Genomic DNA, 19,450 nt, shown 5'->3' on the forward strand with positions numbered 1-19,450 from the left:
GAGAAGCATGTGACGGCTGCAGCTAATGGGTATGTCAAAGTTAGCATAACAATAATATTTTTTTCCCAAAATATCCACAACAGAATATTCAAGAATATGTGCCTAGTTAGAGAGAGAATTTTAGTCGGTATTCAAAGCGATTTTAGCAGCTAATTTTAAGAAGACTTCAGTAAAGCAATGTCAACAAACCAAAACATGCACAATGACTGACAAAATAAAAAATATTAACATAATACTTTATTTTGATTTATAATGTTTTTCAAATTAATAACTATATACGATCACTGGTGTGATCGTACGCGTCAAAGGGTTAATAAAAATCAAATTAATTAATTTGTATGAATAGCTAATAAACATTCTACTTCTCCCACTTATTTTAAAGGATCAAAACAAATAAAAACATCATTCTACAGATTAGTATTGGCATTATTAATTTTGTTAATTAAGCTTACCGATTGACGATTAATACTTCTTTTTTTTTTGCCTGGGGGCTATCTTTTGTATCTGTTCAGTTCGATACGAATACATGTACCGTTTCTGTTGCTACTATGTGACCATGATATTTGGAGTTCTCCACGCGTTTTGCGACATTAACAGTAACGATTAATCGATTAATTGGTTGTTGATTTTAATAAAAAGTCGATTAACAATATTCCTGAAAATTCACGTCCCTACTACAGAATAATCTCATACAATTCAAACATAACATACATTAAATTAAATGAAACAACATAAAAATAGAGAGTTTCAAACAGCAGATATTCTCCCTGAAATATTTATGAAAAAACAAATCAAAAAATTATATCTCACACAGAATCTTTTACCTGGCCCACTGGCAGGTGATATGGGCCCAGATCGTGATTGGCTGGAACCCACTGGTGACCCGACGGGCGAGGGCGAGGGCCCGCTGCGCATGCTGGGGACTCTGGGTGAGGCATGGGGCGAGAAGGGCGACTGGGCAGGGTTACTCTGCTCGCCCTGGCTACTGGTGGACCCGGAAGCGCTGATGGCCGAACTGAGACCCGCCTCTGTTCCAGTGGGGAGGTCATCTATAGAGCCAGATAGATCCTGAAGTACACAAACAGAAGAAGGGACAGTTGAAGTTCAGGCCATATTCATACTTATCAAGACTCCAAAAGACTTATTAGCCAAAAAACATTACTGGTTAATGGACTTGATGCCATGTCTCATTTGGAAGTGAGCAAATGAATGGATAAAATGACATCAGTTCAGAAGCAGCGAACGTGTAGAGACTCTAGTAAAAAAAAAGTCTGAACATATTGCACTAATGCTAAGTGTATGTTGCCAAAATTACAAACCTGTGCCAAACTAAACCCTGTAAATACTCCACTAAATAAGGGCTCAGACTACAGGAGTTTCTAAATCTTAACCGATTGTGAAATCCGGTTGCATCACGCACATAAGACGAATCATCACAGATTTTCCTCTTTCAAATCTCAAACCTGCACACACTACATGATTTGAAAATCATGGCACATCACACACTACAAGATATTCTTAAAATTATCATGCCAGATTTAATCAATTCACGTGATCTCAAGGGGAAGCGGCTGCAAACAAAATGAATACGGTGTCACGGCAACTTGTTATAGACATTATATGAGGAGGCATTATAAAGACAAATTGTGTTGTTGCCACATTTCGACCAGACGTTCCTCCATCGCTGAATCATAATCATACACTGTTCATTCGTTGGCCAGAGGAGAACTGGGCCCCCGACTGTGCCTGTGTTCCCACAAGGTTTTTTTCTCCATTCTGTCACCTGATGGAGTTTCGGTTCCTTGCCACTGTTGCCTTGGCTTTTGGCTTGCTTAGTTGTGGACATTTAACATTCAACAATATTATTGATTTGCCTTTAAGGTGCTCTAAGCGAGGTTGGGTGACGTCACTTCTTGTTGACGTCCGAAGTATTGTCAAACAAAACGGAGACTAGCTAGACCCTCCCTCATCCGCGCACTAACCCCCCAAATCCTTCTTGTCGGTTATTGGCTGGAACAGTTTGTTATGTTTCGTGCTGTGGGTTAGCCCAGTTTCTTTTTGTTGCCGTTTGTGGAGCCTGGGGTGTCTGCAGAGACCACGTTTTTTAACAGTGTGTTCAGGGGACAGGCAGCTAGCGGATAGTGAGGAGATGTTTGCTGTATGTGACAAAAAAAATGTTTGGCCTAAAAAACACGTGACATCACTTAGAGCACCTTTAAGGTGGACGATGATGCAATTTTCTTCTAGAAACAAACTTTGTTGTATTATTTTCATGTTATCACTGTGAAGCTGCTTTGATACAATCTGAATTGTAAAAAGCGCTATATAAATAAAGGGGACTTGACTTGACGACTCTGCTGTCCACCGGACCTGTACAGTTACTTCTTGTTTTGCGGTCATCATTTCAAAAGTTCTGTCACCTCCGTCACTTCCGTCTCCTCGTAAACTTGTCTCTCATTGGCTATTGTGGAAGTACTGACGTAATCATAGTCATAGTCATCCCGATTTAAAATCCTAAATATCAAACATGTTTAATATTGTCAGGGCGGCCCCGATGTTTCCACGAACAGATGGGGAGGTTCAAGATTTGATTTGTAAATGCCTCACATTACCAGATAATCTGGATCGAACATCGAAACAGACAGATGCCCAGGACACGATTTTTTCTCGGGATGGGTAAATGGGGGGTAAATCGGCCTGAAACTCCAGCAGTCTTAGCCTGGCTTTAGGGGGCCCCGGTCTAAGTTCTTTACCCTACAGGTGATCTTGCATGCAGCCAATACCACAGTCATGCCTCTGAGTTAAATAACCATGTGCAAATAACCATAATCAACCGTGCAAATGGCATTAGTTTCCAAGCGCCGAGGTGATAACAACTCCTGGCCTGGATAGCAGCAATAGAACTTTGGTAGAGTGGTTGTTCTATGAGCTCCCTACGAGCTGGCAGTTATCGAATCTCAATGATCACTCATTGTTATTCCCCGTGGTCTCAAATGCAACGATGATACTGGAATAAACAGCATCAGAAGTACCAATAATTTTCTGTAACTAATAAGCACCATGGCAAATAAGGGAAAAATAAAACTGATTTCCTTTGCTGTGTAGTACAACAGGCCCAGTGGTGCTGAAAGACTATGGAACAAAACTTTCCAAAAATTCCACTACAATTGAGCCTGTGGTTCCAGCTCGAGCAGTGTCATGGAGTTTAATGAATGATTGTGATGGAAACTCACACAGTTTTCAGAAAAGACTAACTTCACGTTGCAGGCTTAGTGGTGATGACCTAGTTGAGGATGAAGAGGAACATATGCTCAGCTTTACGCAATACCACATATCGGCCTCGATGACGGAGTGTCATGAAGAGTGTGGGTCAACTACTTCCAGCAGTTACTTTCTCCACTGGAAAGTCTTGGCTTTTCCAGATACACTAGACAGCTTGATGGTGTTATCATAGATTCTTTTTCCAGATGATTTAAAGAAGTGGGATGGCTCACATTTCGTAAAAAGTTCACTGAAGCCAACATCTTTAATCTCAGTTGGTTTAATATAATTCCAGTTTTAAAGGGATAGTTCATCCACCAAAAATCTAGACCCTGTTATTATTTACTCATCATGACCATACAAAAGATGTTCACACTCAATTTCAACTATATAATAGTGACCAAGGGATGCTCCAAAAAGGACCAAAAACAGATCATAACTAGTCCATAGTACTTATGAACTATATTTCCAAGTCAGCTAAAGTAAAATGGACCGCATTAAGTAGTTTTTCATTGAAAATAGTTTACACCACTCTCAAATCTCAGAGCAATATGAATATGTTCCTATTTAAATATGGCACGGTATGACTGGTTCCAAGCCACTGCAAAAGGCACTGACATTATTGAAGTAAAACCTAGTGTGACACATTTTGACGTGCCATATTTGAATACAAGTTCAAGAGATTTGAAAAAAGAGGTAGAGAAAAAGAGTTTTAGTGAATAATGACTTTTTCCTCACAAAAAACTATGGAACGGCTTCTGAAAACTTGAAGTGTAACGCAAAAGTCACTTTTATTTTATGGTGCTTTGTTATTTTGTAGCTGGTCACCATTAAATTTAAATGCGTGAAAATAAACTGCATGAACATTCTTTAAAATGTCTCTGTGTTCGACAGAAGAAAGCAAGTCATTTGGGTTTGGAACAACCATTCTAAATTGTAGCATAGGTGACTTCTCTTGTTTTAATTTTTTGACGTTGTAGATACAAGCAGGCTTTTCTTTTCTTTTTTTTTGCAAAACTCCTAGTGGTATAAGTCAAATCACTTCAACCTTGTACAAATTAGTCAAGGCTGGAGCTTGCTTGATTTATGTCCATAATTAGTTATATTCGTTAAGTCTCTGACTTCTTTAATTGATGAACGCAATTATTCAGGCTCATTGGCCATTCAAAGTTCCTCTCTTTCCATCTCTCACACTCCAAATCTCAGCAGAGGAGAAAAGACAGAGAACAAAAAAAAGGAATACAAGAATACTCTCTCCGTCTTCTGATTGGAGAAACTGAGTAATGCTCATCCTTCATCATTTCACATGACAGCCCTCATACGACCCAATTAAAACATGGAGGAATTATGAGAGGAAAATTGGGGAGCCAGGCGTGGCCATCTGAAGCCTGGTCTCTTTAAAACAGCTCAGAATTCAAAACCTAGATTTATGGACTTTGTTGCAGCAGGTTTTTTGCAAGTATAATTAAAAATAATATTATATTATTACTTAGACATACTGTATACATACATATATATATATATATATATATATATATATATATATATATATATACACAATATCTTTGAACTCCTATTGGTCCGTGGCAATTGTGTGATAGCTAGCTGTGGCTCTGAGGCTCCGCCCTTTTTGGTGTGGAAACCTTCATCGGTTTATTTCTTCCGTTCAGTCCGTCGAGGTCAGACATACGCAAGTAAAAACATGAACATACTGAATATAGTAGAAATTGAAGTTGTAATTCTAATTAACAGAGACACTGACACTGTTTTTTTGTGTTTAATACTGTAAAGCAGCTTGCTTTAAAAACAGTCTATTGTATAAGGTAGTATATAAATAAAAGTGACGTGACTTTACTGGAGTGCCGAATTGAAGAGCTGGTGGGAACATATCCACAACGATATGATCAGATGCTTTCTTTATTGTTTTCTCATCGTTGTCATTTTTGTTGTGTGTATTTTTTTATTGAATCGAAAGCATGCAGCACATATTTACATATTCATCTAACCGCTGCTCTCAGTAGCGTGGGTGGCGTCAGGATGTTCGCTAACAGTATACCGCTGCTCACATATTTCCATTTTACCCCAAAGCGAAGAACGAAAAAGAACTTCGCTGTGAGTATATTGGGTCCTTAACAGATGCTACAGTACCATTGGTTAGTAATTTACACGACAACGATATGCTTAAAACGGAGAATTTTTTCCTTTGAGTTTTCCACGTTCAGATGACACCATTGTCAAAACAATCCCCAGTCACAAGGATCCACGAAAACTACTAAAAACGCTGTATTCTGCTGCCAGGCCACTAGATGGTGATGTAACACTATAGACTGAACAAATAATACGCATGTGCATGACGTCATCGTCTTCAGAGATTTGCGTTTTTGTTGTTTACACGCAGACCGTTTTCAAAAACTTGCACTTTGAAACCCATTTTCAAAAGTTTGTGTTTTCAGGCTCCCAAAACGCCGTTGTCTTTTAATGGATGGCCAAAATGCATAAAAAAAATTTAAAAAACGGTGTCATGTAAACACCCCCTTAGTAATCAGGGCATAGTGTAGGCTCATTTAAACAAGAGATTTTCCCCTTTTGTTCCAAAAATAAAAGTGGCACAGAAATCAACCAGGATGTTTGTCTTCTGATGATGTTGAAACCAAAGAAGAAGAAATCCCAAAAATGGATGCTAGAGCACTTTAGGGCTTTGTGCTCCAGCCAGTCATGAGAAGAGACAATAGATAGTCACACATCAGTGAGGGAGTGGGGCCGTAAGGCAATACGGGTACACACACACATACACACAATGCGCTGACGGAGGAATTCTCTTCCCCTGTTGTGATGCCTGACAATCTGAAAAGAGGCTGACATATTGGGTTTGACGAGAGCGTTCCCAAGACACAGAGAGCGTGCTGGAGCCGGCAGTGGAGGTGGATTAGGCAACCGCAAGGGAAATGGAGGAAAATATATGTATCTTTCTGACAGGAGCAGCAACAATAATAAGTCTTCATACTAAAAATCACTGTGACACAGATAGGCTCTATACTTCTGATGTAAAAAAGATCCACTATATTTCAAACGACTGGTGAGCTCTTAGAAGAAGTCTGTAGTTACTCTATGTGCTTGGAAGGCAGAACAACAAAGTGGCGCTTGCCTATGTGTGAATGGCAAAGACTTTAACCACAGTGGGTGTGATCACACCAACAGAGCAACACAGCAGGGTTCAGGAAATAAAAAGGTCATTCTAAATCTCCATAGTGAAATTGATTTTTAGTGATAAAGTTTAAACCTTTCAAGATAGACCTACCATGAGCTCAGAGATTAAGTGATGATGCACTACCATTCAAAAGTTTGGGGTAAAAAAAAGTGATAAAAAGTAGTAATGTAAGATGGGGGAAGATGCCCCGCTAATGTAGTTTTATTTTTCAATATTTAGATATTTAGTAAGTATAAGTTTAGCATGTGCAGGATGATGATGCATCAGCCAATGTGTTATTATAGGAAATAAAAAGAAACATTTGCCAATTTAGTTGTTGTAGCACAAAATGGCAAATATTAAAAGAGTGGTAAAATGGCCCCTCCTGCCGTAAGATCACTTTAAATTACTTTTGATATGATTCTTATTAATATTTACATATTTTTAAGGTCATTAAAGTAAAATACTAAAACTATTGTATTTAAAACTTTATTTTGACAATTTAGTTATTGTATAATAATTGTATAATTGATATAATAATTGAATAATTGTATAACCGATGACAGACAAAGCAGAAACCCAGTAAAAGAGATTCATCTGTAAGGTAAAATTATTCTATGACTTATATACAGGTATATGAATATTTACTTTATTTACTCATATTTTAATTGAAGATATGTCATAACAGAAAGACTATGAATGCAAATTGAATGATTTCACTCAACTAACCTAGAGGTTTTTAATGAAAGCAAAGATGCATCTAATTCATGGAAATATTGAATAATAACCCCAACAATTACAATAAGTATTACATTTGAAAAATAATAACACAGTAATATTTAATATTCCTCATCTTACCCCAAGGGTCTAATTTGATCTTTTTTTAGTCTAGTCTAGCCATTCACCAGAAATGATGGGATGAGATTGTGTGCCATCTATGGTCAGGAGAAAAAAAAATAAGGTTACAAACTGTAATATTACAAATTTTAAAAAATATAATTTGTTCCTATGATAGCAATTTTTAGCATTATTACTCCAGTCTTCAATGTAACATGATCCTACAGAAATCATACTAATATTAGTGCTGCCGCGATTAGTCGACTTAGTCGACGTAATCGACCATGCAAATTAGTCGACGGCAATTTTTTTAGTCGACGTGTCGTTTTACTATTGACCGCCTATTTATTTTTGGTCTCCCGTCTCAAACGGCTTACTTTAATTCACCTCCACACAGCAGTCTGTGCGCCGTGCGCGGCCTGCTGGTTAATCTGCTATCCTCTTCCTTCACGTTCCCGCCCCGCCTTCACTGCTTTGATATGAAAAATTGCGGAGGCAGGTGACGGTGGTTTCAAAGTGGGCTCGTTTGCTGCGGTCCGAGCGCGATTGTTCCCTGCGCCCACCGCAGCGTTGGTCTGTTTCACACTCAACTTAATTCTATCTAACACTGGTGCGTTATCGTGCATATTATGCCATCGCAAACGTGCACGGCGCATGATAGAAAACAGAACGCGGGTCAGTATTGTGTTTTTCAAACGGACTCTTTTGAGGAGACAATGGATTTCCAAATGTGTTGCCCTGATTCCACGCGCAAAGCACGAATACACTGCAGGCTCACTCTCGCTCGTATCCAAGGTAAATCATCAACACTATCATCCCTTACATATGTTTTTTTAACTAAATACATCATAATAAGCTAAAACGCACGCGCAGGTTACTTTACTTCCTGAACAAGTGCGCACCTGAGTCCGTGTTATTTTCACATTCACGCAAACCGCGGCACGGGCCCGCCATGCACGCAAGTGTAAACGCGAGCTGCATATCTGCCTGCCTGCTTTCAGCGCGACTCATTATTAGGACGAGCTATGCGTAGTGGGCTAGACTCTTTCAATTCCAATTTATTTGTGTAGCGCTGTTCACAATATCAGAAAATGCATGTATTGCATCTACTTTACAATTCAGAGTGATGTTATCAGTTATGCATTTCAGAAATGTACATAAAAAATTTACAGTAAGCTAATAAAAATTTATTTAACAGCATAGATGAACAAAGAGCTAATTTAATTAATACATACATGTTTGTTAATAGAGGATTAGATTAGGACTCTGACTAATATGGTATAGCATAATGGAAATGCAGATAGTTAATGCTTTGATTGTTAATACATAATGTTTTTGAACAGGTGACATTTTATGTTTTGGCCCTTCAGTTGAGTTCAAAATTAAATGGACACAATGAAATAACAAACACTTGATTTTTTTTTTTAATTAGTCGTTTAGATTAGTCGACTAATCGAAAAATTAGTCGAAAGATTAGTCGTTAGAAAATTAGTCGTTAGTGGCAGCACTAACTAATATGCTGATTTTGTGCTAAAGAAACACTTCTTATTATCATCAATATTGAAGACGGTTGTGAAGCTTAATATTTTTGTGGAAAATGTAATACATTTATTTATTTATTTTTATTTTACAAAAGGAAAATCCATACCCCACAAATGTAGAAGCGGTATGACTACCAGGTTCATTAAAAAAATGTAATTGCAGAATTTCTGATACTATACAACCAACAAGTGAATCAGATCCACCAATTCGAGAACTGCTACCATGTAAACAGGAATCATGGTGTCATGAACAGCTTGGTAAATAAAAACGTATAATTACTCTTTTCTTAGGGATTAGGCTAAGCTAGTACTAATTACTAATTGGCTAACACTATGCTAAGCTGCACGCTCAACAATTAGCTGGCAAAATGTATGCTAACAAAAAAAATGCAAAGACTGAGAAATGTTTATTGTTATGATCTATAGCTTCGATTGTGTACTATTATAACAATTAGAGAAGATTATTGGTCAATTACATACCTACAACATTTTTTTAGGATTTCTAATCAGCTCTGAAAATAGTACACATTACCAGTTCTTCAGCAATAACAAAGAACTGACAATAGAACAGAGAAATTGGTAAAGTTTCCCTTTTTGTCTTTATACGTCATCTTTGAGACTCGATTACGTACGAACGTTTTATTGTCTGCAGTCATAGATATAAAGTATCCGATATGTGAAGATACGATTTTGAAAGGAGTGAAAGAGCATAAAAAGGGTGAAAATGATATCTTTATGACAGAAGTAGTTAATTCATTCAGTAAGTACATAGTTCCTCTGTGCATTCTGTCTTCCTTTGTTTCCAATGAAATGTTGTAATGTGATCAATTTTGGAGCTGGTTGGTTTGGATCAAGTATTTATTGATTGTTTTGAAATCCTTATGGGAAAAATGAATGAGAAAAATACTTCCAAAACCAAGGCCGAAGAACAAGACTGTTGAGCTTCATGCACGGTTTACTTTAAAAACCCTCTTTAAACAAATCATTGCAGTATATTCAAACATTTGACATGTTTAATGAGACCATAACAAAGGCACTGGCTGAACACTGCATGACTCCATTTACATTCTGGAGCAGATCTACTTTCTTACATAATTAGGATGTGCAATAAAACAATGAAATAGACCAACTGCCTTATTGTCTAGGATAGTTTACCCAAAAATTTTAATTCTGCCATTAAAGGGTCACTCCACCCATTTGCATTAAGCTTTCCATTGTTAGAAACACAGTTTTACTATTGAATGGTCGTGCAACACTCTCTCATTTTCCCCTGAGACGAGAGAAATCGTCTATTTACCTTTTTCACTTCCTCCTACAATGACGCAAAAATCGTCATTTTACGTCATTGTAGGAGGAAGTGTAAGACAGGGGGATTTCTGTAAAGACTACAAGCACTAGATCTCACCCTTTCAAACCCGCCCATAGGGGGCTGGACCTAATGTGTAACAGACCGATCACAGATCAGTGCCAGTGCGTTTGATTTCACTGGCAGAAACTTTTTGAAAATATGGACGAAGGTACTGAATACGCAGACGGATGCATTATGGAGGGTTGGGATTACACATAGTGTCAGCCATCTTTTTTGGAAGGTAAAAAGCAGGCTCTTGTTCTGTGGAGAAAGCTGAGTACTAACTTTAGGGGTTACCGTCCTCTTTTTCCCAGACATGTCCGGCCGTCAATGTCCGGGATTCAGCTTTTGCTTTCTGCGGTCGCCATTCATTGTTTACATGCACAGCTTTTGTTTCAATCTAACTGAATTCATTCTGATTGGTGAATCTGAATGTAGTGTTTACATGAACGCTAAACAAGTGATCGGTTGATGTGCGTTTTAACATTGCTAAAAAATTCCCGCTCCTCCGTGAGAGATACGAGAACGATGCGTCTCACAGGTGTCGCTCATCAGTAATCACGCCACCGGCCTCTCGTCGTTCTCCACATGGCCTTCACTCGTCCTGCTCGCCACAGTAAACATGATGAATGGCGACTGTAGAACGCAAAAGCCGAATCCCGGACATTTTGGGCGATCTCGAAACACATTTTCGGGCAGACTCACGGAGACTCACTAGTAGCCTAGACTTGTTGTTTAACTACTGCGCTCTGTTACCGGTAGGCGTGGCCTCCTAGGGCAGCGAAGCAAGTGCATTCTGGGAGTTGTTGTCTTTCATCCACATAAGCCAAAAATACATTTTCTGTCTTTTCTCAGTCTAGAAAGCTCCAAATTCAAAAATAATTTCACATTTCTTCTACATATATTACCCATTTTAAATACACATTCATCTTTCCAGAGGTGGAGTGAACCTTTAATTAATTAATACTCGTGTTACACAGCACGTTTGAGCTTCAGCAAGAGTTCTTGTGCGTCAAGCAGGTTCGGTTGAGCTTCTGTTTATGTTCGCTGATCAAAGCTTATGTGTGTATAAAAGCTTAAGTTCAATCTGTTCATCGTAAAAAGCTATCGTGTCTCTTCATAAAATTTGGACTAAAACACTCGATTGTTATAGATTAGTTTTACGATCTCTATTAAATTTTTGAAGCATCAAAGTATCAGTTGCATAGCTGTCAATGGAGGGACAGAAAGATCATCAAAATTTGATCTTCATTTTGTGTTCAGTAGATCAACGACATGAGGGTGAACTATCCTTTAAAGAAGCCATGAATAATTAGGCTGGTTCTGAGATCACCTGACCAGATTCGGGACGTTTCTTAGTAAGCGCTTACATAATACATGTTGCTGCGTTTAAACTATCAGTAAAGACTAGCAGCAGATTGGAACAGAATGCAAGGTGCAAGGTTCTTTATTAAAAAAAACTACTTTTTACTTAACAATATAAAAATGCAACACTCATGGTGAGACGCTAAGAAACAACAAAAGACAGGATGCAATGGCCGGAGATATCTAAATGCTTGAAAGGGGCTTTGCAATTTAAAAATGCTAATTTTCCCAAGAGGGTTTAACTGTGCAAACTGTCTTACATCTAAAGAACAGCCTGCCGGCGGCACGCTAATTAAAGCACCGCTGCTTAAAACATCAAAACTAAAAAAAGATATATATACTTAAGAAAAAAAACTTGTCTAACTCAATCTATTAGTCGCTTGTTGGGCAACTAGTCAATCAGTTGGACATTGTGATGCATCTCTATTACATAATGTTAAAACTGTGAAGGACATCTATAGAAAAGTAGAGACATAGAGACAGTCAGATCATTACAGCAAGAGTGTGTGCCTCTGTGTGTGTGTGTTTAGAAGGAGAAATGTATGAAGCTGCCTCCCTTTTAAGACACACAGATAAAACGAAACAACAAAAAAGGACGGACAACAAAAGATTACTTTATCCGCACTGCGTGATAATGAGAAATGCTCTGTGTGTCTGTACGAGGAACCGAACTGACAGAAGTGTGTGAGAGAGTAGATGTCAGATCTCCCGTCACCTCATCATATCTCATCTTGTCAGGTTTAGCATCAAAGAGCTGTCTGATAGAGCATGTAAAATTGCTACCATCACGTCACTGTGTGCGGATCCCATTCACAGCCCATTAAACACTGAAGTGTGACATTGGCTTTCTGTTGTGGCTGATGTCAGTGCTTCAGTTGACAGCAGTGATAGGAGACGTCTATGGCGGATCAGACTCGCTCAGCAGGTGGCCTGTCAAACTCGTCCCTGCCATCCTTTCTCACCCAGAACGTCTGAGAGCTCCTGAGCTCTGTGGTGAAGGAAATGGGCTTTCAGCACACAGTATCCAATGTTAGAAGGTCCTTAGGAATGCATTGTTTAAATTTAATTTGTGTTCTAGTGGCACAAAATGGAAATCCAATTGCATTTGTTTCAGCAGCCCTACTGGTCTTGACATTATACAGTTCATTACTGAGAAGGTTTGATCACAGATTTTGCAAACAGCACAAGGGGCCATGTGAAAGAACACAGATTGGCTGTATTAAACATTAATTTGAGTGGAGTTTCTCAATGGAGACTGCTAAACTCCAGCATACATGTTGTGTTTATCAGGTTGCGAGTATTACATAAAATGGAGTATGAAAATGTATCCTTTAAAAAAAAAGAAGCTCTGATTAGGGGATTTAAACTCTTGACATCTGGCAACCCCATGCATGAAACTACATTTTAGTGTCATCTTTTTTTAATCTCATCTTTACATGTTGATACAGTCACAATTAATGTGTAATAATAATGTTGGCTCGTCTTAATCATGGAAATAAAGGTTGGCAACGAACATTTTACTTCAAAGTTTTTGTTAACAAAATTAACACTAGTTCACACATATAGCGCCATAACTTTAACTTCTCAGACTGCCAGAACTGATTTACTGGTATTTTTTATAAAAAAATATCCTGTTCACACATTACATCTAATTAGTAGTTTACCATTAATCTACCAGTAAAAACTGTGTGTGTGAAAGGGCTATTGGCAATTGTACAAGATGTCTGCTGAGTTCAGAATTGAGTTTATGGAGAAGCTGCATTTATTTGATTTAAATTAGATTTTTTTTTTTTAAACTCTGATCACACCCACCCTCCACAGATGTAGATGGCACCATGCCAGCTGCGGGCGTCGTCTGCTGTCTGGTAACAATTGCGGGAGTCTAGTGATGAAAGTCACTACTGATGAGCTACATCCTGGGGTGCACATGCTCCATTCTTCACCCAAATCAAAGGTGGAAGCACCATCTGTCTTAAAAATATGTTTTGTCTTGTATACATATAACAATCATAATCTAGGTTTCAAGAGCTCTAAAAGCCAGTGTGTCGCTTCATTTCTTGCGCATGGGTGAGCATGCTAAACTTTCAAATACTGTGTAGATCATGAGTGTGGATAGACGACCAGACCCGTCGCTATGGGCGGGCCATAGGGGGCCGGGCCCGCCCCAAAAAATGCTTATGCCCCCCCACTTGAGGCACAGATAATTTAATTTTAATTTAATTTTAATATTATCATAGTTGCTAATTTTGTGTTGCATTAATGTTGCATTCTTTATCATTAAAATATTAAAAATATAAAGAAACAATGGTGTGATTTAGTTTGATTGATGGGAATCTACACTGCAACAGCCTATCACGGCCTTACAAAAGAACGTTAGGCTACGTACGTGACATACAACTAAGCCGCTCAACAGTTACAACGCATTTTTGAAAGCTGTTTCAAAACGAGTTTTCGCCGGCTTACTCGCTTCAGTTCCTTCCGAGTGGAATGATACTTTGATGGGGAGGTTCTGCTCGGAGAAACGCTTCCTCCCGCTGTACTGGGACTGGACAGAGGACAGCGCTGCCTCCACTCGAAGTATCTGTGCGAGTGTAATTGCGTGCTAGTGTATGTGTGTGTGTGTGTGTGTGTGTGTGTGTGTGTGTGTGTGTGTGTGTGTGTCATGGCAATGCATATCCCTCTGTTGACTGCTTTAAAATGCAATGTTTGAGAGATGCTTCTAGTGTTACATCTAATATGTTGTGTAGTCAAGTGTTTTATGGATATGCATAACATTGCTTCTGTGTAATGTGGTGTAGGCTAGGCTACCTGGTCATATTGCTGTTGGTATATGTTTAACGTGATGATTACGTGCTGCGCGACTAGAGTTGATTATTATAAATATACACACTGTAGGCTAATAATAATTGTGCCCCCCCCATACATTTCATATGCCCCCCTTAAGACTGATGTCTGGCGACGGGTCTGTGGACGACACTGGACCTTTGTCTTTTGCACATGCACAGACAGTGTGAATGGACATCAGCGGACTGTGCTGATGATGTAAATTACATCACACTGCCTTCTGCAAGCTTCCCAGTAAGGGGAGTTTGATTCCTGGATAGAAATATCAGTTAAAGCAGGTTCCTCAGATACATTAAGAAAATGTATTAAATGGGCATTAACTTTTATCACTGAGGGGGATTTACAAAAATGAAGCAAAGCTAGTGTTTCTTTGGTCTCTGATGTGGATTTGACAAGTAGACTTGATCTTCATTTGGTGAAGTGTGCATCTGCTCACTTGTGTGGCTTTCACACAAGGGGTTTTGATGTGGACCCATGTTCGAAAAGTGGCTTAATGATGATGTTCCTTTTTTGGTCTGGTACCAATCATTTATTCGGCAAAAAACTGCCACTCATACTAACACATGTATGTAACATGTTTTTGATTTCAGAAATAAAATGTAAAAAAAAAAATTTTGAGACTGGTATTTACTATGCCAATATCATAATGGGCCTTTTTGGGTTATTATTTTAATGGAAGCCTTATTAAAAGAGTGCAGTTCTTAAAAGGGAAAAAAGTAGTCTGGCATAGAGTAATGTACACTGTGAAGACACTAATGATTGTGTGTCAAGGTCAACTTAAAAGTATCTTAAAACATTAGATCATTTGACATTTATATGACATGGTTAGTTTAGTCATGACTCGTGATTTGTACACATTTTAAATATGTTTTTACTTTATACCTTGTTATATCCAGGCCCTTTGATGAGAGGAGCAGAGGTGGGAGTAAGTCACACATGTGCAAGTCACAAGCAAGTTTCAAGTTTTAACCTTCGAGTCTCAAGCAAGTCCAAGTAAATTGTTTATAAAGGCAAGTCAAGTCAAGTCAAGTCACTGCCTTATGTCAAGCAAGTCAAGTCAAGTCAAGTCGTAGCTTGGGTCACAAGTCACTGGCAAGTCATACAAACGTTTGACGATTTCACTGAATTTATATATTAAAATAAGTTAAAACTACAGAAGTTGTGGACTATGGTTTTATTTGCAACTTAAAGTTAAAACCGCCAATAGGTGGCGCCAAATTACCGTATTAATGTACGAATCATAGAAGCATTCATTTAACGTATGTTCAAAACGGCAGATTCGTTCTGGAACTAAGCAACTAGGTCACTGAATCACAAATACGCATAACTCTTTCTGTGGCTTGTTTGGAACTATTGTCATTGGAGAAATCGAGCAAAAACTGAAAATATTTGGAATATTAGGCTATGTCTAAATGTCACATCACAATATTCACTCTTTGTTTACTGAACTGTTTTATAAAATCATTATCACATTTGCAATCGCGTCAATATTCTGGAAATATTTTTAAAATATCATATGTTATAATTATGACAATAACTCATACTAGGGCACATTTTGAATTTTGGGTGCAATATTAATTCTGCTGGCATTTTGATAACATCTAACCCTGCTTTAAGAGAAACATAAAACACGACAAAACATTAACAGTTTTCTATGTTGTTTTTTTGTCATTGGAAAGAACGACATATTTGGCTTTAAAGCATGATTTAAAAAGAAATGTGGCAAATGTTATACAAAACATATGACATCATTAATTATCATTTGAATATTGACAACATTAAGCTACATTTGAAAACATAATTGTGTATAAAGAGGCATGCTGTTTTGACCAATATTCTCGATTTAAAGATAGTCAGGTTAAACAAGCCATAGCTTACTTTTAGACGTTGTGAATGAAGTTCGACTGTTCGAGGTTGTGATGGTCGTCCGATATCCCTGGCCAGTTATTATGCGTACAGCAAATCTTCTTGTATGAATATAGTCAATTTCTAGTGTTTATATCCAAAAAGAAACAATGCTGGGAGATGTTTTTGTATTTAGCGCGCTCACAGCGATGTATGTTTTTTCTGGGCTTGTGCAGTGTCACGCAATCGCGCAGAATCTGATGACTGGCGTCAATGGTTCCGTTGCTTTCATTTTGTTCATCAATTGATGTTGCGATTATAAATGTATCAAGTCATTCTCGAGTCATACAGTTCAAGTCAAGTCAAGTCTCAAGTCATTGGATCTCAAGTCAAAGTCAAGTCTAGTCATTTTCTTAATTTAGTCAAGTAAGTCTCAAGTCCTTAAATTTGCGACTCGAGTCAAGTCATGTGACTCGAGTCCCCCATCTCTGGAGAGGAGCCCACTAAGGTGCCCAAAGGCAGTGGTTCCCATCACTGTTTTTAAACCCCCTCCAACAGTGTCTCCTTTATCTGACACACCCATTTCAGATTTTGGAGTCTACTAACAAGCTGATGACCTGAATAAGGAGTGTTTGATTAAGTAAGGCATACAAAATGTGCACTGTTGGGGCGCTTCAGGAATGGGTTTGGAATCCACTGCTCTATAATATACCCAACTCATCGGGCTCAGGGGAGAGGGGGCCAACTCAAACCAATTTTGGCCTCTGTGAATTTTAGCGACAGCACTGCATCATAGTCATCTGAAGCACATTCATAATCCTGAGAGGCTACATTTTATTCTGCCCCAGAGCAACACAGAAATAAACGGATGAAAGAATACAGAGATGAAGGAGGCGAGCACACTTCACCTCAACTGCATGACGCACTCCAGCTCGGCTGCTCTGAGACTCCATACTACAACGAAAGGGGGCTTTTGTGTGCACACTCACATTCGAGAGCTTTCCCTCTGTGGCCCTCAAATCCGATCTTTGTTAAAAGCAGACATTAATCTTTCATTTCCTGTCAAAAGTCAAGAGGTCCGCAGAGTAAAGCTAGAGCAAGACAAAGCTCCAACGATTGGCTGAACGACTTTCTTGTCAAGGTCTTGGCTTGAGAAAGCGACTAGGGTTTGGGGTTCAAGCAACCGTACAAGGAACGATTGCCTGTTGGTTTTATATCTCCCCAGACAGTCTGAAGAAGGTCACAGCTGGAGCATGTTTCCATTGGCATTTTAGCTTCATTGGTGTTCTCGTTGACAGAGAGTCATCCATCTACAGCGGACCACAATTCCCTTATCATCAATTAACAAAACAAGACCTACTGTTTGAAACCCAAATTAAAAAAGAATTGGATCCACTGAACCAATTAGCATTGTTAATATGGGCAATGAGAGTGCCTGAAGGCACGAAACAGCTTTCAGATTATCTTTCCTTATTGACAAGCTGTAATGGGACAGCTCGTCATTTATGTGGAAAGTAGGGATGGGTCAACTAATAATTGATAGAGGTTCACTAGTTTTTGTTTTGCATATATTTTTAATTTGTCCGATATTTAAGCAGTAGGGCGTGGCCGCTGCAACCATACACTTTAATATTCAGCAATTACATCACGTTGTTTTTTGACCAGTTAAAAATAGTCCAACTTCCACATTGTTTAATTTCATTGTGCTTTACCTAGCTAGCTTTGAACACAAAGCATGACTTACATAAACGCCTCAGAATAAAAGTGTACGACTGGGGTTGAAACCAGCCTTATATCACTGATGTAGAATTATTTAAGACGAATGAGTCGACTAGCCGTTCAGACAATGCACTGACTGGTTGAATTTAAAACTATGTCGTTTTGCACAACTCTAACGAAGGAGAATAGAAGGACAGATAAAAGATTTCGACAAAACATAAAAGGGCTTCGTCTTTCATCTCTCACGCAAGCAGTGACTAATGTATGCGCCTGCAGAGCGAGTGAGACACAGTAGACAACGGCAAGGCTGTGCTTGATTTGATGAGCTGTTGATGAGAGCAGCCTGGATCCCTGTAGAGGCTTCAGAGAGAAAATGAGTGCGAGACGCACACACACAGCTGAGTTAGGCCTCAATCTATGCTTTACTTCCTCCCCGAAGAGCAACTTCAGCCAATCGCGGTGCAGATTCCCATCCCCCCCTTACGTCCCCTGCCAACGGCTCAGCCAATCAGACGGCTCTCTCATCTGCCTCATCAGCACGGCCCTGGCGCCTCTCTCCCCTCCCTTATTTTCCATCCCCTACGTGCTCGTTCTAATTATGGAGAACAAGTTGCGGAGCACGGAGAGAGGGAGTGGAATCAAAGGAGCACGGGAAGAGAGAACGGAGTGAAGGAGAGGAACGTCGGAATGGAGGGGGAGAGGGGCCGCATTGACAGGATACAGATCAGCCTGCAGGGCTCAGGGATAAACAACAATTCTTTCAAGCTCTCAGTAAATTAGAGCGCTGCAGAGTGAGTCGGCCGTGTATGTCTCACTGTAGCTGTGTTATTGCAGGAAAGACACAATCCTCCCCTTCCATCCACTCTGTGACAAGAGGACAGGCAAAAACGAATGAAAGGTAGACAGCAGGACTTAAATGAGAGAGGGTAAAGCAAGAGAGGATAGAAAGAGAGCTGCTCTTTAGATGTGGAAATGATCAAACCAAGCAGAGATCAGTGAAGCACCAAAGTGATACAGCAAAAGCCTTTGTGAATCCCCAAAACCTTGTGAGTTGCCTACGTAGGCAGAATTTTAAGACATCAGTCATGCCCCCAATACAAAGGCTCTTCCAAAGAGTAGATACCTTCTTTTGGACAAATTGTAAGACAGCATGTCTCCTTTGTGGAGATGGCAATCAAACAATGCACTGCGTCAAACTCAGTGAAAAAAATCTATTCAAGATGGCAGACACAGTTTACAAATTGCTGTCTATGTAGAGCATATCAAAATGGTCACTTATGAGGTTACATTTTAATTCAGATGCTGCCAGAGAAGGCAGCTCATTAGGTTTTTTTACCATAATAAGGAACAAACCTTTTCCTTTTTTTCTTCCAACCCAGATTCAGTCGTGCTCTGCCTTCCTCTTATTTATGGTTCTTAATATTCAGCTTCTCTCATTTGTCTTCCCAGCTTTTTCTCATTAACCGCTTCAAATTCTCCACTCCGACACTTATATAAACATTT

At 39.0% G+C, this 19,450-nt stretch overlaps 1 protein-coding gene across 9 annotated transcripts in view; it reads right to left on the reverse strand.

Moving 5' to 3' along the window:
* arid1b (AT-rich interactive domain 1B) overlaps positions 1-19,450 on the reverse strand; it is an 88,276-nt gene that overhangs the window by 34,357 nt on the left and 34,469 nt on the right. For all 9 annotated transcript variants that reach the window (XM_077220427.1, XM_077220433.1, XM_077220429.1 and 6 more), the window contains exon 5: positions 825-1,068. In XM_077220427.1, the coding sequence (XP_077076542.1) occupies positions 825-1,068 (244 nt within the window). The remainder of the gene's footprint in view (positions 1-824; positions 1,069-19,450) is intronic.

The sequence above is a fragment of the Siphateles boraxobius genome, unplaced genomic scaffold (genome assembly GCF_051911475.1).
Source record: "Siphateles boraxobius isolate OS27281-9 unplaced genomic scaffold, OSU_SipBor_1 8, whole genome shotgun sequence".
NCBI classification, from domain to species: domain Eukaryota; kingdom Metazoa; phylum Chordata; class Actinopteri; order Cypriniformes; family Leuciscidae; genus Siphateles; species Siphateles boraxobius.